We start from the raw sequence: 19458 nt of genomic DNA on the forward strand, positions 1-19458 counted from the left end.
CCCATCTAATCCTACGGTAGCTGTTACTAAAATGCTATCTTGTTTAGTTTGAGATGAGCCAATACGAAAATATTCAATACATTGAATTTGATCAATTCTAAAACTCTTTGCCACATATTAAGGCTACGAAATGTAGTCCTGTCATTTGTGTGAACCGTCGATATTGTATATGTTACAATAGCTGCCATGAAAACTAAACGATCAAAATAAAGTTCTTATGTAAAAAACTTTTATTTAACCAAATGCTTTTAGAGAAGTTAAGTGCAAAGAAAGTTGCCTTTCTCTTTCAAATATACATTTATATTTATATCTCAATAATGATCTAAGCCATACGTATTTTTGTATGCAAGTATTAACAAATTATTCTGACAGTAATTTGTTATATGAGCAGAATCAGAGGCGAATTTAGACTCAATGCCGTCCTAAGCCCGGTCAGATATGCCTGTTTTGATCAACAAAATAATATACATTCAGGTTTACAATTTAAATACAAAGAAAAATTTATTAAACTCTTACCTAAAAACTACTAATTAGGATATTTCTCGACTTATTATGTATTGTTCAATTTATAAGTATCTTTTTCCTGGCAAATGTCCATGCAAAATATAAACTATAACACTGTAATCTACTTGTATTTCTTGAAATATATAAGCTTTAATAGTCAGTATTGCCAAAGATTTCTGTTATCTCTACCCATACTTGGGCGTACATAAGTTTTACATTTTTTTAAACTGGAAAATTATCTTTCTATTGAACAATTCGTAGCGGGAATATTTACTCAAAAATATACTTAGAACAATAATTACATTCGAATATCTCGAAAATTTTGAGAATGAAATACACTGCCTATCATATGTATTTTTTGTTCACATGTTTCGTATTTGCCAGGAAAGCCTGTATTTCCAAATCATGAAAATAATTTTTGACTAATTTATTTCGAAGTTATTTTAATTCATTATAGTCTATTTCAGGAGGATGGGGTCATGTGTAGAAGTTCACGCAAGTGAGGAAAGTTCTCTGATCGCCATTCACTTGGAAGTGGCCAGAAACGATTCTTTTACACATGGCTCAAGCAGCTCACTACTTCCGGTCTTTGACCAAGTATCCTCTGGGTAGCCTAAGATCATCTGTTTGAAGGCGAGCTAAAGTGAGAAGGCGAAACATCCCTTATATAGGGTTGTGCGCTGGGTTTGGGACCCGCCACGTTAAACAAAACTATACCAATGAAAAACTACCAACAGCCTCGGATGAGAAACCCCCCCTTTGATGACGACCATGGCAAACGAAATAAGTACTGCGATATTAGGGCATGCACCTGGAATATCCGTTCCCTTAATTGGGAAGGTGCCGCTGCCCAGCTGGTTGATGTCCCAGTGAAAATATAAGCAGACATCACCGCCGTTCAAGAAATTCGATGGACGGGACAAGGACTGAAACGAGTAGGTCCTTGTGACATTTACCACAGTGGCCATTTAAAGGAGCGCACGTTTGGTGTGGGATTCGTGGTGGGAGAGAGACTCCGTCGCCGAGTACTATCATTCACTCCGGTGAATGAACGTCTAGCCACAATCCGCACCAAAGCGAGGTTCTTCAACATATCGCTGATTTGCGCCCACGCCCCGAGGGAAGATAAGGACGATGTGACCAAAGATGCCTTCTATGAGCACTTGGAGCGCGCATATGAGAGCTGCTCCTGCCACGATGTCAAATCGTGCTTGCCGACGTTAACGCCAAGGTGGGTAAAGAAGGTAGCTTTGGCACTACGGCCGGAAAATTCAGCCTCCACTAGGAAACATCCCCAAATGGGTTGAGGCTGATCGACTTCGCCGGGGGCCTGAAATATGGTTATCTGTAGTACTAGATAGATTCCAGTATAAGAAGATTCAACAAGCCATCTGGCTGTCTCCGGATCGAAAAACCACCAGCCAGATCGATCATATTATGATAGACGGAAGTCACGTCTCCAGTGTTTTAGGTGCTCGCGCTCCGAGGTCCTAACATCGACTGGGACCACTATCTTGTTGCAGCCCAGATTCGCACCCGCCTCTGTGTAGCAAAAAACGCACGCCAACAAACACAAGGAAGGTTCGACGTCGAGAAGCCACAATCACAACAAATAGCCGAAGGATTTTCTACTCGACTTGCACTCCTACTCTCTGAGAGCACTCGTCAACAACTCGGTATAAGGGAACTGTGGTACGGCATTTCAAACTCCTTACATACAGCTGCAACCGAAACCATTGGTTTTCGAAAAATGCAAAAGAACAGCTGGTACGACGAGGAGTGCCGTGTCGCAGCGGAGAGAAAACAGGCTGCCTACCTCGCAACGCTACGATCGACCACAACACGTGTGGGATGTGATAGATAGCGAGAGTTGAAGAGGGAAGCGAGACGCATTTGCAGACAGAAAAAGAAAGAGGACGAAATGCGTGAGTATGAAGAGCTTGATAAGCTGGCCGACAGGGGCAATGCTCGAAAAATCTACGAAAAGAAGCGGCGGCTAACTGAAGGTTTCAAGACCGGAGCATATTCTTGTAGAACCCCCAAAGGTGATCTAGTGACCGAACGCAATGAACGCACAACGACAGGAGAAGGCGAACCCAATTCCCCAATCGATGACGATAGAGCAGACGTTCCATTGCCTGACCATGAAGAAGTTCGAATAGCAATTACCCTTTCTGAAGAACAACAAAGCAGCGGCTGCCGATGGATTACCGGCCGAGCTATTCAAACACGGCGGCAAAGAACTGCTAAGCAGCATGCATCAGCTTCTTTGTAAAATATGGTCGGACGAAAGCATGCCCAACGATTGGAATTTTAGTATGCTCTGCCCAATCCACAAAACGAGAGACCCCACAATCTGAGCCAACTACCGTGCAATAAGCCTCCTCAACATCGCGTATAAGGTTCTATCGAGCGTATTGTGTGAAATATTAAAGCCCACCGTCAACAATCTGATTGGGTTTTATCAGTGTGGCTTTAGACCTGCAAAATCAACAACCGACCAGATATTCACCATGCGCCAAATCTTGGAAAAGACCCGTGAAAGGAGAATCGACACACACCACCTCTTCGTCGATTTCAAAGCTACTTTCGACAGCACGAAAAGGAGCTGCCTTTATGCCGCGATGTCTGAATTTGGTATCCCCGCAAAACTAAAACGGCTGTGTAAACTGACGTTGAGCAATAGGAAAAGCTCCGTCAGGAACGGGAAGGACCTCTCCGAGCCGTTCGACACCAAACGAAGTTTCAGACAGTATGACTCCCTATCGTGCGACTTCTTCAACCTGCTTCTGGAGAAAATAATTCGCGCTGCAGAACTTAATCGAGCAAGCACAATCTTTTATAAGAGCGTACAGCTGCTGGCGTATGCCGATGATATTGATATCGAATGTGGCATTCGAGGGAACGATGAGCTGTACGAGATATACGACGATATTGACATAATTCAGCGACTACGCTGGCTGGTCATGTTGTCCGAATGGACGAAAACACTCCAGCTCTGAAAGTATTCGACGCAGTACCCGCCGGGGGAAGCAGCCAACCATCCAAAAAATTTAACTTCAATAAGTTTCAGCGCTTTGGTAAAAATTATGTCATCGTTGGCTAGTATTATCCTTAGTTATAGGCGAACAACTCTTCTGCTAAAGTATTTTTATACTTGTCCCACAATTTCCGGGGTTTGAGAATCCGCAGGTGCTTATCATAATCGCAAAGAGCTCTTCTAGCATAGTCGCTGGCCTGCGCAACATAGCGTCGTCTGTAGTTTCGTCGCAGCAACTGCTTCTGTTAAGGATTCGGCTGCACAAGTTCCTACTAAATTCAACGAATGGGCAGCATAAGCAGCATATTCTGCTAATGGATTAATCACTTTGATTTTTGTCTGCACTCCTGCATATAAACTTGATACCTAAACCATTGTTTTCAAGAGATTTAACAGGGCATCGGTATAACTTTCTATCATCGTAGTTGTGAGATGATGATCAGGCAAATAAAACACTCGAATTAATCGATTTTTGACGATGAAAACTAAGTTTTCTAAGTTTAATTAAAAATAATTACTATAAATAAAAAAAATCTTTTAAATTTCAAATAAATACCAGATGTTAACGTATTTCAACTCAACGCCGAAAGAAAAGGGAAAGACCATTGGAAAGATAAAAAATATTATAGTTCATAGTAAACACAAAAATATTAGAACTAATTTTAACGCCTCCTAAATGAGACCCAGACCTAAGCGTAACCCCTCACTGATTGATTAAAGGTATTATACCACTTTGATGAGGTATTCGAATAATCTCGTGTATTAAATTTAAATCGCTAAAAAAAGTTTCGAAAATATTTTTCCGCAAGTACTCCATATATTACGCTAATGTCATGCAAAAGTGGAGTATATGGCTCTGTTGTTGTGACCCCACATTATTAAATGTCCCAAATACTTTGCATGAAATGTGGTTAATTTAAGAATAATATGAATGTATTAAATAAAAAATCTTTTAATCAATTCAAGGAAAATTCATTGCGTATAAATGTAAGTACCATAAGTACAAATTAAACAAGTAAGGAAGGGCTAAGTTCGGGTGTCACCGAACATTTTATACTCTCGCATGATAAAGTGATAATCGAGATTTCATTATCCGTCATTTACATATTTTTCCAATACCGTATTTGTGTAAAGTTTTATTCCGCTATCATCATTGGTTCCTAATGTATATATTATACAGAGAAGGCATCAGATGGAATTCAAAATAGCGTTATATGGGAAGAAGGCGTGGTTGTGAACCGATTTCACCCATATTTCGTACATGTCATCAGGGTGTTAAGAAAATATTATATACTGAATTTCATTGAAATCGGTAGAGTAGTTCCTGAGATATGGTTTTTGGTTCATAAGTGGGCGACGCCACGCCCATTTTCAATTTTTAAAAAAAGCCTGGGTGCAACTTCCTTCTGCCATTTCTTCCGTAAAATTTAGTGTTTCTGACGTTTTTTGTTAGTCGGTTAACGCACTTTTAGTGATTTTCAACATAACCTTTGTATGGGAGGGGGGCGTGGTTATTATTCGATTTCTTCCATTTTGAACTGTATATGGAAAAGCCTGAAGGAAACGGCCCTATAGAGTTTGGTTACAAAAAACTTAGTAGGGGGCGGGGCCACGCCCACTTTTCCAAAAAAATTACGTCCAAATACGCCCCTCCCTAATGCGATCCTTTGTGCCAAATTTCACTTTAATACCTTTATTTATGGCTTAGTTATGACACTTTATAGGTTTTCGGTTTTCGCCATTTTGTGGCCGTGGCAGTTGGCCGATTTTGCCCATCTTCGAACTTAACCTTCTTATGGAGCCAAGAAATACGTGTACCAAGTTTCATCATGATATCTCAATTTTTACTCAAGTTACAGCTTGCACGGACGGACGGACAGACGGACCGACAGACAGACATCCGGATTTCAACTCTACTCGTCACCCTGATCACTTTGGTATATATAACCCTATATCTAACTCTTTTAGTTTTAGGACTTACAAACAACCGTTATGTGAACAAAACTATAATGCTCTCCTTAGCAACTTTGTTGCGAGAGTATAAAAATGCACCATTTCGACATTCCCAATAAAAATAATGTTATCAAAATATAAGTAGTTAAAATTTATCCTCAACATTTTCTATACTAAATTAATAAGGAGATAGTATTTTATAACATTAAAAGTTATAATATTGGTAGAAATTTAATAAAATTCTTCTATACTAAATATTTAATTTTCTATTATTACATACAAAATAAGATTAGTTGGACTTAAACTATCTAGATAATATTAAAAATTATACTAATATCAGTAAACACGCGGCTATGAGTACGATGATTCCGCTTAAGCTTTTCACTACCACACCTGAAGCAGATACCTCTTTCGTAGAGTTTATCACTGCGTCCAGTATCGTATCTAATTCAGTTTCAACTATTTCTGGTAGCGGTTTCATCTTGGTATCGCATACAGTATTTGCGATTGCATCCACAACATTCGCAGTAAAAACACGGTAATTTACTCTGCCAGGATAGAGCTCATCATAAATGAATTCTTGTAATTTATTCGAAAGTACCCATAATCTATCTTCCGTATCGACCTTTACTTCGCTGGGAAATACGAATTCTTGCGCACTCGTGTAAACACGCCCTTGAGTATCGGTAGAATAATCTGTATTAGTTGTACTCCAACAGTCCAGAGCATTTAGATTTGGTAATGTGTAAAACAATACTTCGGTACGTGGGTCTATAAATGCTGCACCTGCTTGTCCGTTTGAACCACGCGCTCCTAAAACTTTGAAGTTATGGTAGATTTCACCAGAACTAGCTAAGGTTTTGTTTCTAAGAACACTTGTACTAACTGAAAACTCAGTTGTAGAGCTGAGTGGATGAAAGTATAGTATAGCAAAGCCATCTTCCTGTGGTTTAGATAGGGCCAAACCGTACAAACCATCATCCCATTGAAATTCTATACCATCTATACTGTAATTTCCAGCTAATGGGTCAGGATGAAAGAAATTATGCTGTACACGCCATGAATCATCTTGTGCCCATGAATAAACTATTAGACCAGGGGCACCTAAATCAGCAGCATAGGCAAAAGAATATTGGCAATTAGAGTCCTCTACCGCTAAATTTGCGAAGAAGGAGCCTTGTTTCATATGACTGTTAGGAAATTTGTAGCGACGTAAAAGGTTATCATTATGCAAATCATAAACTAATAACTGGGCAGTTCCAAATATAGTTGTATTCTCTAAAACGCCTGCAATACGTGAGTCTAGTACCCATAGTCGGCCACAGCGATCAGCTCGAATTCGAAATGGAGAAACAAGCTCTGGATCCGAGTCGGCAAGATTATGTGCCTCCCAACTAGGGAAAGGAATGAGTAGTGGTGATTTTGTAGATTTTTCTGAAATTATAACATAGTTATTAGTGAAGAAATTACTAGACTTTAAGGCCTTTTTAATTAAAATTTTTGATTTTAGTAATTTAAATTCTAATTGATTAAGCTAAACAAGCGGCTACACATTGAAAATATAAAAATGTATATATAGTACATATACAAAGTATTTAGCTTTATTAAATGATACTTTACGAAGCCCTACTAATGTGCAGAAATTAACTGATTGCTCATAGCCGGTTGAATATGGAAAACAAATATAACATTAGTTTAGGCGCTGCTCGATCGTTTAAATTTAGAAAGTAGGAAAGACAAACCTATATTCTGCGCCATAAAATTTGAAAAGACAAATTTTACCTTGAACACAATATAAAAGCAAATATGAACGTTAAACTGGTTTCTTTTAATTCTAAACATTCCAAATTCGAATACATGTGTGTATGCACATATACTCATACACAAATAATCCAGGTGTTGTTTTCGCAACAAACAAGTTAGAAAGAATATTTGCTTTTATTACTTTGAATATAATTTTTGCCGTTTGGCCGAAAAGGTGCATGACTTTAGAAAAATGTAAGCAATAAATCAAAGCAAGTATTGAAAACTGCCAAATGCACAGACTATGACTAAGAAGTTACAGAATATATAGATGTATGTGCATTAGGGTGTTTTTTTTCTTTGAACTATTAATTTTTTTCAGTCCCATCATGAAATTTCCTTGGAAATACCCTAAAAAAAATTCCCTGACAATTTTAGCCCTTAATATTAACATTAAGAACTATCCAAGGCCTGTAAAAATTTTCCATAGAAAATACACTACAATCGTGAGTTTTCATCTTTAAATTCCTACAGATCCGAAGTATTTTATGGCATCGCTTTGACTTTAGACGCATATTTCTCAGAATTGTTCACTATACAGAAGTGTTCAGTACAACAAAGTCGTAACTCACACCGGCGAGGTAGTACGGGGCTCTAAACCTGATTTTTCCATGAAATTCGCATTTTTTTGTATTTATCACGTAAATGACAAGAGCTATAGAAAAAATTAAGATGACAAATTTGTAGGAAATTTTATTTGGCATAAAAAAGGTCCGAGGTAAAAATCGCTATCATTAATACTTCTCGACATATTCAGCTTTTTAAGTAAGGGTGTATGCAAGTTTCATAGATTTTTTAATACATACCATCTATAAAAATTCTATATAGCCTTACTTAAAAAGCCGAATATCTCGAGAAGTATTAATGACAGTGATTTTGACCTCGAACTTTTTTTTCCTACAAATTTGTCGTGTACATTTTTTCTATGGCCCCGTACTACCTCGGTGTGAGTTATGACTTTATTGCACTGGGCACTTTTGTAGAGTGAACAATTCTAAGAAATATGCGTCTAAAGTGAAGGCGATGCCATAAAATACCTCTGATCTGTAGAAATTTAAAGATAAAAACTCACGATTGTAGTGTATTTTCTATGTAAAATTTTTACAGGCCTTGGTCCAGTTCTTAATGATATTATTAAAGGCTAAAATTTTCAGGGAATTTTTTTTAGGGTATTTCCAACGAAATTTCGTGACGGGACTGAAAAAAATTAATAGTTCAAAAAAAAAAACACCCTAATGTATAGTACATATATAACTCTTTTATGTATATGATTGTGAAAATTGTAGCTGTTTCGGTACTGTTTGAACCGGTCTTTATTATTTCAATTTGTTAATTGAATATTTTTGTACTTCATATATCATTTATAAAAATATGCTTTCTCTAAGACTCTACTTTATATAACATTTTTTTGTAGGAAATTTTACCATAGTAATCCTGTCAAATATCATCGAAAATGAAGATGTGCATACATACATATAGAATATATGTACCATTGCACATTTAAGATTTTTTATGCTTATTGCCAATATACATAATTTTGATAAGATAAATGGATTTAGTAAAATACGAAATCGTTTTGAATTATCCGACTTGTATACATTAATATCAAATATTTTACAAATTGTTGCCACATATCACAATATTCAAAATTTTGAAATACAAAACTAATTTAATTCTATAGGCTCTTTATGTTTTAATCAATTTCGGTTCTTTTAAATACAAAATTTCTTCCGCGTAAGCAAATAAAATTTTCTTTTATAAAAAATCTCGTACTTTTATACAAGGGGTTTTTCGTTCAGTTTTAATCCCAGAAGAAAATTTAAATTCGAGTAAAGCCGCACAATGAAAATATAAGAAGGCATCTGCAAAATACACGGAAATATGAAAATATTTCACTTCGAAAATGCCAACGGAATGCATTCATTTTTCGTCTCATATTAAATTATAGTTTTAATAAAATATATAAAAAAATCTTTCTTAATTCTCCTAAATTTTTGGAAACAAATCTCAGCTATAACGAAAATTCTCCAGCAAGATTCCTATTAATATCTCCGAATCCTTTCCGGTATATATAATACATATCTGGTCTAAAATCAATCATACGAAATCACTGGCAGATATTTGATTCGATTTAGTTCATTTCTAGAAGAGATTCGCTTCTTATATACATATATGCGATAAGTTTACTTGATATCTTCATTCAAATTTTTGAACTGTATAAATACATAGGTCGCTATTTAGTTAAATAGTTTTAAACTATAAATTTTAAGTGTGGTAAGGCCTGCTAAAATGAATAAGAGTTAGAACAAATGACCTCTAGACTAAGTGTGGTAACGCCCGCTAAAATGAACAAGAACGAACAAAAGGCATCCTAACCAATTTGCAAATAAGTAGTAAACCAGTCGCAACTTGGATTCTGATCTTGTTACCATTTACGAGGTTTGTACTGAAAGTATTGCGACTTTCTAATTTTCTCGGGGCACGTTTATTCGATTTTCGATTGTTTTGTTGTTATATATTGGTACTCATATCCTTGAATTATGCTGAGAAGTCGGCTATTTTAAATGTTTAGTTAATTTTTTACACCTGTTTTACTTGAACTGCATCGAAGAAGGATCTAATGAAGATCACAAAAATTTTTTAAAAGTAATTTTTGGTTTGAGAACTGGAAAAAACGCTGACAGAAATGCAACATATCTGAGAGTGATTACTTTGAAGGGGATATTCATGATATTCTTGAATATGAATATGAAATGGTAGATAAATACTTTATTAAGAAATACACAATACGTAATGCATGTTGAACAAACCTTGTATAATATCTTCAATCTGTATTTTTTATCTGACTCACCATTGATATCAAAATAAGCCAATGACGCTGGTACACCGTCTCGCCATCGTGGCAAAGCAACATACATTCGTGACCTATATACTTCCAACCCAAAAGGTATAACGTTATCTGGCCGAAATTCGTGATTTTCAATTGCCGTCCAACGTGCTTCGGCATTCTCATATTTAAAGTCCATCTCCTTCCACTCGAATGCGATACGCAAATTATCTTTGGTTTTAGCCAAAACAGCAAAAAGTAATATAAGGCAAGTATTTTTTCTTAGCCTCTCCCACATTTTATATTTGTTATTTGTCCTCTTCAACCAAAGTGCTAATTGGATTAATATTTTTATTTTATTACCTATTTGTACGGCTTTGTTCTGAATTTTAGCTTATCCATACAATTATTAAAAATACATATGTATGTATGTTCAAATCGATACGGACATTATTGTTCGTGAGGTGATTTTGAGGAGTTACTAAAAGTATAAAAAGGTTTGAAAATACGGGACTATTAAAAGTTATATATTTCTTTAGGTTTGATTAATTTAATTTGATACTTGAGTATTCATTCATTATTATTCAATATGTACACATTTTCTTTTGTAATGAAGCATTTTCCATTTTTCAGCTTTTTATCAAAGCCCAACTTTTTTTTTCAATATTATTTTATTGGATCTGCTTTTTGTTTTAAATCCTAACAATAAGCTATAAAATCTTAAATCCATTTAAAAACTAGACAGGCTCAAGCAAGTGATTGAGCTGTTTTGGTGATACGTTGCTCTTTAGTACGGAGGCATATCTCTTCGTTTAAGGAGAATCGAAGGAACGTACATTTGTATTATATCAATATTAGTTGCACAGGTCGTACCCCACAGTTGAATTTCAGTTATCCATCGGCTTTATGACCGCATTATATAAAAGCACTTTGTTGTTTAGGCTAAGTTTAGAGTTTTTATTTAAAAGCAGCTCTAATCTTCACACATATTATTGTTTATTTTTACTATCAGGCACATTTTTGGTCTTAGCGAAAATGTAACTTGTATATCCGATATTTTTTATGTAACTAAACAGCTTTACAAACCTACGGGTTTTCAGTAACAGAATTGCAATTAGTAAGTTTTCTGTTAACATAACCTTTTAAAAAATAACACCTTTAAAAAGAACAAAATGAGAATTATTTCACGATAACTTCAAATGAAAATTAATTCTAATCTATAGTAATCAGATTTTACATAATATGAACTAAATGCTCATCAAAAACTGCCTATATGTTTTTCAATGCTCCCTGCATAAGGAAGAATGAATAGTGAAGAAATTTATAATTGTGTACCACGAGCTGTGCTTGATGTATTATATGTTTCGTTTATTTATTGTTATTATTTAAATTAATTGATGAATTTTATTTTATTTTATTATCAATCAGTTTATTGCTTTTTGACGGAAATTAGACTGTTAAGACTGTGCGACTGAATTAACGTAAGTGCGTGGTACGTTTATATTTTTACATACATTTATAAATATAAATATTAAGTAAGCATCTAAATGTATGAACGTTTTAAGAAATTATTGCATCTTTCTATTCACCTCTTCTTAACGCTCATGCCTCACTGTTGCAAACGTGTTTCTTTCAAAACAAAAATATAATTCAACTCCTTTATATGTACATGTATAATTCGATCTATTTAACTGCGCTTACATACATACATAAGCATTTAAAGGTAAATTTGAGATACTTACATATGTGCCTGCTGTGCTATTGATAACACAGTCGAGATAATTTTGATTTCCCCGAGTATAACAAATTACTAGATGATATGGTATAAGTGAAAATGAATTGCAATCCAGTCTATTGTTTACATGGTACAAATAACAATGCGAACTCTTAATTATTGCTTTTCTTAATCTAATGTGAGTAAACATGGATGAAGAGCAATATTTTTTCATGATACCTGCTGGTGTTGGCTAATTTTGTAAAATGAAGACCATCCAAAGCAAACACAATAAGAGGGCCGTTAGCAACTATTCTACATAACTAAAAAAACGATTCAAAGGTGTTTTATTTCTACCTGCTAATACCTATTATTTCGTAAAGCAGCTATAAAAACGTTTATCAGTATTCTACATGCAGAGTAGTGAAAACCATCGTTAAAAAAAAAAAATAGTTCAGGCTGAGTTACTTCAATAGAGTTGTGACCAATTTACTTTAAGAGAAATTTCTGGAATATGTTTAGCAAAGTAATACTACCTGTATAGTATTTTGCATCAATCCGCTCTAAAATAAAAATGGCAATACCGCCTTTCATAAACAATATGTTTAACGTACATGAGCCTAAATAACATAAATATTTAAAAAATTATTATTTTGTTTATGCTGCACAAAAAAGTTTAGTTATAATGATAATTGATTTAGTTATCCAGGTAAAACTGCAAAGGCATTATTAATCTAAATTCGTCTTTTAATATTAACACTAAGGATGAATCTATTTGTATAATCTGATTTTATGGCAAGTTTTTCAAATAAAAATCAGCTTTAAATGTCGGATTTTTCTAGAATTTTATGAGAATATTTAGCACAGTAATGTATATTATTTGTAAACAAAACCACAGATTTTGACGATTAAAAAGCCTACCTATTTTTTTAATAAGCAAAAATTTTGAAAAGAGAATTTTAGGTTGAACACTAGAGATTAAATTGATATTAGGTGAAAAGTAACTGATTTAAATCAAAAAATTCCAACCAAATAAACGGTTATTATTTAAAACTTTCACATAAATTTTGCGATTACATTAAAAAGTATTTTTTTCATAGTGGCTAGTAAACTTTTTTCCTACCATTATTTAGAAATTGTTTTATATTACCATTAAATATACCTAGTATTAGTTCCCTTTACATGTTTTTTCCTTTTATCGAATTTGTAGAAGGAACCCACAAATGACGCAACATAAAGATGTAAGCCAACTCTTAGTGATTTTACATTGAACATTGAAGAACGATACCATTAGCACATATTTAATTATTATGGAAAAATATCATTGCCCCATGACTAATAATTTTAGAGGAGCAATCGGGTATTATCAAAGTACAACTTAATACTATGTTCGGACCGACAACGTATGTTTTCGATGAGTTTTCACTTCGTACGAAAACCAGTTTTTCCCACGAAAACATGTTTTCGTTGTCGGTACGAACATAGAATAAGAAATGACAATTACTTATTATGGTAATTACATTTGAATAATTCTCAAAATTTTATAGAAAACATGTCTACATATATACTCTTATATAACTAAAATTTGAAACGTAATTTTATATACGGCATTTATTACTAAAAATAATTTTTTTCCTTTGCTTATTTTATTAATTTTATATTATGCCTAGTACTCATATAAAAACTTATGAAATAATTAAATTGCTGATCCACTGTCTTTGCAATTTATGTCCGCCAAATTTTAATGTAGATATCAGTATGAATGTAAAGACAACTAGACAAACCAATTAATATGCAAACACAATTCAAGTTAGTATTGTATACATCGATCAGGTTTGTGCCTTAAGTCTTTTGTATTTCAAAGCTTAATTAAAATTATTTGTATTTTCTGTCATTTGATATATTTTACTTTTAAAACCCTTAAAGGTGATATAACATTTACAATTTATGGTTACAATGGTTTTTCACATACTTATATTTTGAAACCATTAAACTTCTTTACACTGTTTTTAAAAATCATAACTTTCACGATTTAGATACTTAACATAACGTTTCTTTTTTTCATTCATTACACTGTTTTAATTTGAATATAATAGCATGTCTATGAATGCAAGTATAACGATATACCCTAAAAGATTTTAAATTTACGCGAATCGCTTCAAATTATATTACCTAAATGCGGCTGTGCTTTGAAACTACTAGCAAATAAACAGCTAAGAATATACTTTCAAAACTCAAATATGAGGCTTTCTAAATTGTTGTAGTGTTGACTAATGTTTTGTTTTCTTATTTCACTCAATAAAAATATGAAGTTTTACAATTGTTCTACAACACTTAATATCGATTATCACTCCGTATATAGAACATACTTTTTTGTTCAATTATTAGTTTACAAATTAAATGCGTATTATTAATATATAAGTACATGCAAATATTCATAATTCTTATTTTTTACATTTTCTTTACTGATTTGTTATTATTATATATGCAGTCATGATATTGGCTAAAAGGAATAACACGTTTTGATTAAATTATTTTTATTGATCCGAACGAAATTTTAACTCTTTACTGAACGCAATGACTTCTTTACAGTATGTCACTCGAAATGAAACTAAAAGTAGTTTCCGTAAATTGAAATGGCTAAGACGAATCAACCATAACTGCTAACTACCACGAACGTCTGCTTGAAAATAATGACTCATTGAGTGATCATGTTGTAGTCTCTTTACTCAAGTGATTTTTCAAAGAGGTCAACTCAAAATACTTTTTTTTACTTATTCGTAATGAGTCATAACTTATGACTATGAGTCATAAATAACACTGGTCAACAAATTTGTAATTTTTTTTTATCACATGAAAATTTATAAGAAAGATTGAATCTACTAGGGCCACCAAATAATAATATACCAATGAAAAAAATGTACACATCATGTTTTCTTGTGACATCAAAACATATATTTTCGTAAAAAGTACAAAATTCAGCCACACTTACAGAATTATTTCCTAATATAATATCTAATAGATACTTATGATTATCTTGAATATTTGGCTTCCGATAGGTCTCTTTAAGTCTCCAACAATAGTTTTCTAACATTCCTGGACTCCATTTCCCTTGATAACGCTTCTCCATTAAGGAAATGTCTTGATGGAACCTCTCACCTTGTTCGTCACTCACAGCACCCAAATTTGCCGGAAAGAAATCCAGATGAGAGTCCAGCATATGTATTTTCAAGGACATATTATACCGCAAAGCTTTAAATGATATCATAAACTCATTTATTAAATCTTTGTAATTTTCCGCTTTATGGTTACCTAGGAAATTTTGAACAACATTCATAAAACTTTCCAGGCGAGTTTTTCGTGATCATTCAGTTTTTATTCAAAGCTCTTATCCTTCATCAATTGCCTACAAATATTTCCTCTTTGATTTTCGCCTCGCTGAGTTATATCTTTAAGATATAAAAATCCATCTCCATCTGGTAGTGGAGGCATCGGCACAGGCAGTTCGGCACTATGTAGAATGGGTCTCTTGGCCGAAGACAAGTTTGGATACTGGATAGTGTGTTTGGATTTGGTAGTAATACCTTTTGTTTGAATCAAAAAAAATGCAGCCAGTTGATTAAATTAAATTGGCAAGAAAGTATGAGTGTAACTCTGAACATATACATAATGTATTCATTATTTTGTGTACAAATGACAAACAGAATTAGTTTGGTCAATGAACTAAAAATTTTAGTTATGTACATTTTTTGAATTAGCAAACATTTATAGTGATATTTTTTATTTTGTACAAAAAATTTGCCTTGTAACCAGATTGTATCTAAATATTTCAATATTCGTTTGTGTTCTTTGATGCTAGTCTTTTTTAAATAAATGCACACAATATGGCTTACGGCTTCGAAAGAAGCAAAATTTTTTGTCTGTATGTCAATCCATCCGCTTTAGTATAGAGTCATTATTGAGGATGGGCTTGAATCGGACCACGTATAATGCGGACGTCTAGTAGATTGGACATATACATATGTACATATATATTTCAAAAATCAAATTCTCTCTACCACCTCCAGATAAAGTGTGAAAATGGGAAAAATGAGAGGATAAGCATATCCGCTCCATATAAAAGTTATGTTGAAAACTACTAAATTATCTTGCTGAAGAAAAATGTCACAAGCATTAGATTTCGCGCCAAGATGGCATCTCGTATCGCACCGATCAATATCAACTGAATTGATTAACATCCGTCTGTTTCTTTTGATTTACAATTTATATCGTTTAAAGCAGCAGTTAGATGTAGAAATAAAACTTTGCAGAAAAAATGCACCCAAGGTATACTATCTCTTATCTTGGAAATCGCAAAAGTATAATATGATAAGTCACACCAAAACCTAGCCTTCCTTATTGATTCTATTCGATTCATTAAGCTTAGAACCGTATCATAGATGTAAAACTTAATCTCGTGACTTGAACACTCAGTGCCCAGTAATGTATTTTGTATGGAAATTTAGACTTTTAAAACGTTTTTTTTTTTATAGAAAAGCCAATATTTCGCTTGCAAATAATTTAATGAGACCTGGGTTTATTGTTAGAAACAAAGGTATTTTTATTGAAAAATATGAAAATCAAATAAAATTTTAATTTCGAACCACTCAAATGGGTGAAGTTCTTCGCTCATTATAATAATGTATGTCTTGTGGTTTTTTTGTTACAGGATTTGCATCTTCGGTGGCATGAGCAGTTGTAAAGCTTACTAATTTGCATTGATTTTGAAAAACAAAACACAGATTCAAATACACCCCTTTTTCTTGCTTCTTCAGAGGATATAAATAGTTTTGGCAATTGTGGCTTATTGCCTCGTATTGTGCCCACCAACATGCTATTCCGCACAAGCAAATCTTCCGCCAAGTCATAACTTGTGAACAAGTTGTGCATCGTGATATTTACACCCCTGTCCGAATTTAGGTTGCTGAGTCACTTAACGAGATTGCGCGAGTAAATTTTTACATTAAGTAAAAATGAGTCAAAAGAATATATTTTGAGCTGCACAGAAATGTGTACTCTTTATTTATACTCTTAAGACTAACTTATTACATGTTTCTTACTTCTATTTATACTAACTAGTATGTTTACTTATTACTAGTTGATAGTTTGTTAAGGTACAGATTATATTATTTGTTTAGGTTTGTTTACATACATATACATATATTGTTTGCTTAGATACATTTGCTTTGTTTTAAGATAAGGTTGTTGTGGTATTCAAACTCAATGTTGTTTTGATACTTGTTTGTTTAGGATTGTTTGTTGTAGTGATAGTGCATTTCAATTGTTCTATATCAAGGTTGTTTCTGCATTCTGTTTACTGAAACAAAAGGTTGTTTTGATGTTTGTTACTATTAAATGGAATACATTCCTTAACTCGCGCAATACCTGGCGGCCGCTGTTCATTAGGCTGTGCACCCAAATATACTTCGCCTGCAAGTGGATAGTTGGTTTTTGCGTCAACAAGCCAAAATACTTTTATGCCATATTTTCCAGGCTTAGAATGAATGTATTGGCGGAAACTGCATCGGTTTCTTGTTGAAAGTAACTGCTCATCAACTGTCAATTCTATCTGGGGCAAATGGTATCGTCAAATTCGCAAAGAACAATGTCGATGCATGACAAATAGGCGTCAATTTGTCGTATCGTCAATTTATGCCGTAAGTTGGCCAAATAAATCGCCAATTCTTCACTCATTTCAAAAAATTATATTTGTCTCAACTTAAAATTAACTATCCACTTGAAAATATTATGCGAAACTAATTAGAAATACACCATAATCACCAAAACCGTTGGAAAACTACACTTTTTCGTACAAAATGTATGATGAAATATTATGGGCACTGAGTGGCCTAAGTCTCCAGCATAAGAAGATTCATCAAGCCACCTGGCTGTCTCCGGATCGAAAAACCACCAACCAGAGCGATCATCTTGTGATAGACGGAGGACACGTCTCCAGTGTTTTAGATGTGCGCGCGCGCGAGGTCCTAACATCGACTCGGATCACTATCTTGATGCAGCCAAGATTCGCACCCGCCTCTGTACAGCAAAAAACCCACGCCAACAAACACAAGGAAGGTTCGACGTCGAGAAGCTGCAATCACAACAGACAGCCGAACGATTTTCTACTCGACTTGCACTCCTGCTCTCTGAGAGCACTAGTCAACAACTCGGTATAAGGGAACTGTGGGACGGCATTTCAAGCTCCTTACGCACAGCTGCAACCGAAACCATTGCTTTTCGAAAATCGCAGCGGAGAGAAAACAGGCTGCCTACCTCGCAACGTTACGACCGACCACAACACGTGCGGGATGGGATAGATACCGAGAGTTGAAGAGGGAAGCGAAACGCAGGGGAATGTTCGAAAATTATACGAAAAGATGCGGCGGCTAACCGAAGGTTTCAATACCGGAGCATACCCTTGTAGAACCCCCAAAGGTGATCTAGTCACCGATGCCCAGAGCATACTTAAATTATGGAGGGAAAACTTCTCCAGCCTGCTGAATGGCAGTGAACGGCCAACGCCAGGAGAAGGCGAACCCGACATTCCATTGCCCGACCATGAAGAAGTTCGAATAGCAATTACCCTTTCTGAAGAACAACAAAGCAGCGGCTGCCGATGGATTACCGGCCGAGCTATTCAAACACGGCGGCAAAGAATTGCTAAGCAGCATGCATCAGCTTCTTTGTAAAATATGGTCGGACGAAAGCATGCCCAACGATTGGAATTTAAGTGTGCTATGCCCAATCCACAAAAAGGGATACCCTACAATCTGCGCCAACTACCGTGGGATAAGCCTCCTTAACATCGCGTATAAGGTTCTATCGAACGTATTGTGTGAAAGATTAAAGCCCACCGTCAACAAACTGATTGGACCTTACCAGTGGGGCTTTAGACCTGGAAAATCAGCAACCGACCAGATTTTCACCATGCGCCAAATCTGGGAAAAAACCCGTGAAAGGAGAATCGACACACACCACCTCTTCGTCGATTTCAAAGCTGCTTTCGACAGCACGAAAAGGAGCTGCCTTTATGCCGCGATGTCTGAATTTGGTATCCCCGCTAAACTAAAACGGCTGTGTAAACTGACGTTGAGCAACAGGAAAAGCTCCGTCAGGATCGGGAAGGACCTCTCCGAGCCGTTCGATACCAAATGAGGTTTCAGACAGGGCTACTCCCTATCGTGCTACTACCTATCGTGCTACTACCTATCGTGCGACTCCTTCAACCTGCTGCTGGAGAAGATAATTCGAGCTGCAGAACTTAATCGAGCAGGTACAATCTTTTGTAAGAGTGTACAGCTGCTGGCGTATGCCGATGATATCAATATCAGCGGCCTCAACACCCGCGCCGTTAGTTCTGCTTTCTCCAGACTGGACAAGGAAGCAAAGCAAATGGGTCTGGCAGTGAATGAGGGCAAAACTAAATATCTCCTGTCATCAAACAAACAGTCGTCGCACTCGCGACTTGGCTCCCACGTCACTGTTGACAGTCATAACTTTGAAGTCGTAGATAATTTCGTCTATCTTGGAACCAGCGTAAACACCACCAACAATGTCAGCCTGGAAATCCAACGCAGG

At 35.1% G+C, this 19458-nt stretch overlaps 1 protein-coding gene and 1 long non-coding RNA gene across 9 annotated transcripts; both read right to left on the reverse strand.

Annotated features, from left to right (window-relative positions):
• Positions 1-475: 475 nt before the first annotated feature.
• On the reverse strand, positions 476-18972 carry LOC126765518 (uncharacterized). Its single transcript, XR_007668486.1, has 2 exons — positions 18859-18972; positions 476-3068 (listed from the first exon to the last, which is right to left on the reverse strand). It is a non-coding gene; the product is annotated as an uncharacterized LOC126765518 (long non-coding RNA).
• Positions 4477-14468, reverse strand: LOC126765241 (protein yellow). Of its 8 annotated transcripts, none has more exons than XM_050482926.1 (4): positions 14297-14468; positions 11870-11937; positions 10152-10460; positions 4477-6931 (listed from the first exon to the last, which is right to left on the reverse strand). In XM_050482926.1, exons 3-4 carry the CDS (start codon positions 10423-10425, stop codon positions 5823-5825), a joined length of 1383 nt encoding a protein of 460 aa, XP_050338883.1. In that variant the 5' UTR covers positions 10426-10460; positions 11870-11937; positions 14297-14468; the 3' UTR covers positions 4477-5822. The 8 variants fall into 8 exon arrangements, with proteins under 8 accessions (XP_050338883.1, XP_050338880.1, XP_050338885.1 ...); XM_050482923.1 differs by having other exon boundaries at positions 10152-10608; XM_050482928.1 differs by lacking the exon at positions 11870-11937 and having other exon boundaries at positions 14308-14468.
• Positions 18973-19458: the final 486 nt, after the last annotated feature.

The sequence above is a fragment of the Bactrocera neohumeralis genome, unplaced genomic scaffold (assembly GCF_024586455.1).
Source record: "Bactrocera neohumeralis isolate Rockhampton unplaced genomic scaffold, APGP_CSIRO_Bneo_wtdbg2-racon-allhic-juicebox.fasta_v2 cluster10, whole genome shotgun sequence".
NCBI lineage: Eukaryota > Metazoa > Arthropoda > Insecta > Diptera > Tephritidae > Bactrocera > Bactrocera neohumeralis.

Bases quoted from the DNA above. Each gene is read 5' to 3' on its own strand.
- LOC126765241 (XM_050482928.1), bottom strand. From the start codon at position 10,425: ATGTGGGAGAGGCTAAGAAAAAATACTTGCCTTATATTACTTTTTGCT. The intron at 6,932-10,151 runs GTGAGTCAGATA...TTATAATTTCAG, and splicing joins GGCTTATTTTGATATCAATG to AAAAATCTACAAAATCACCA.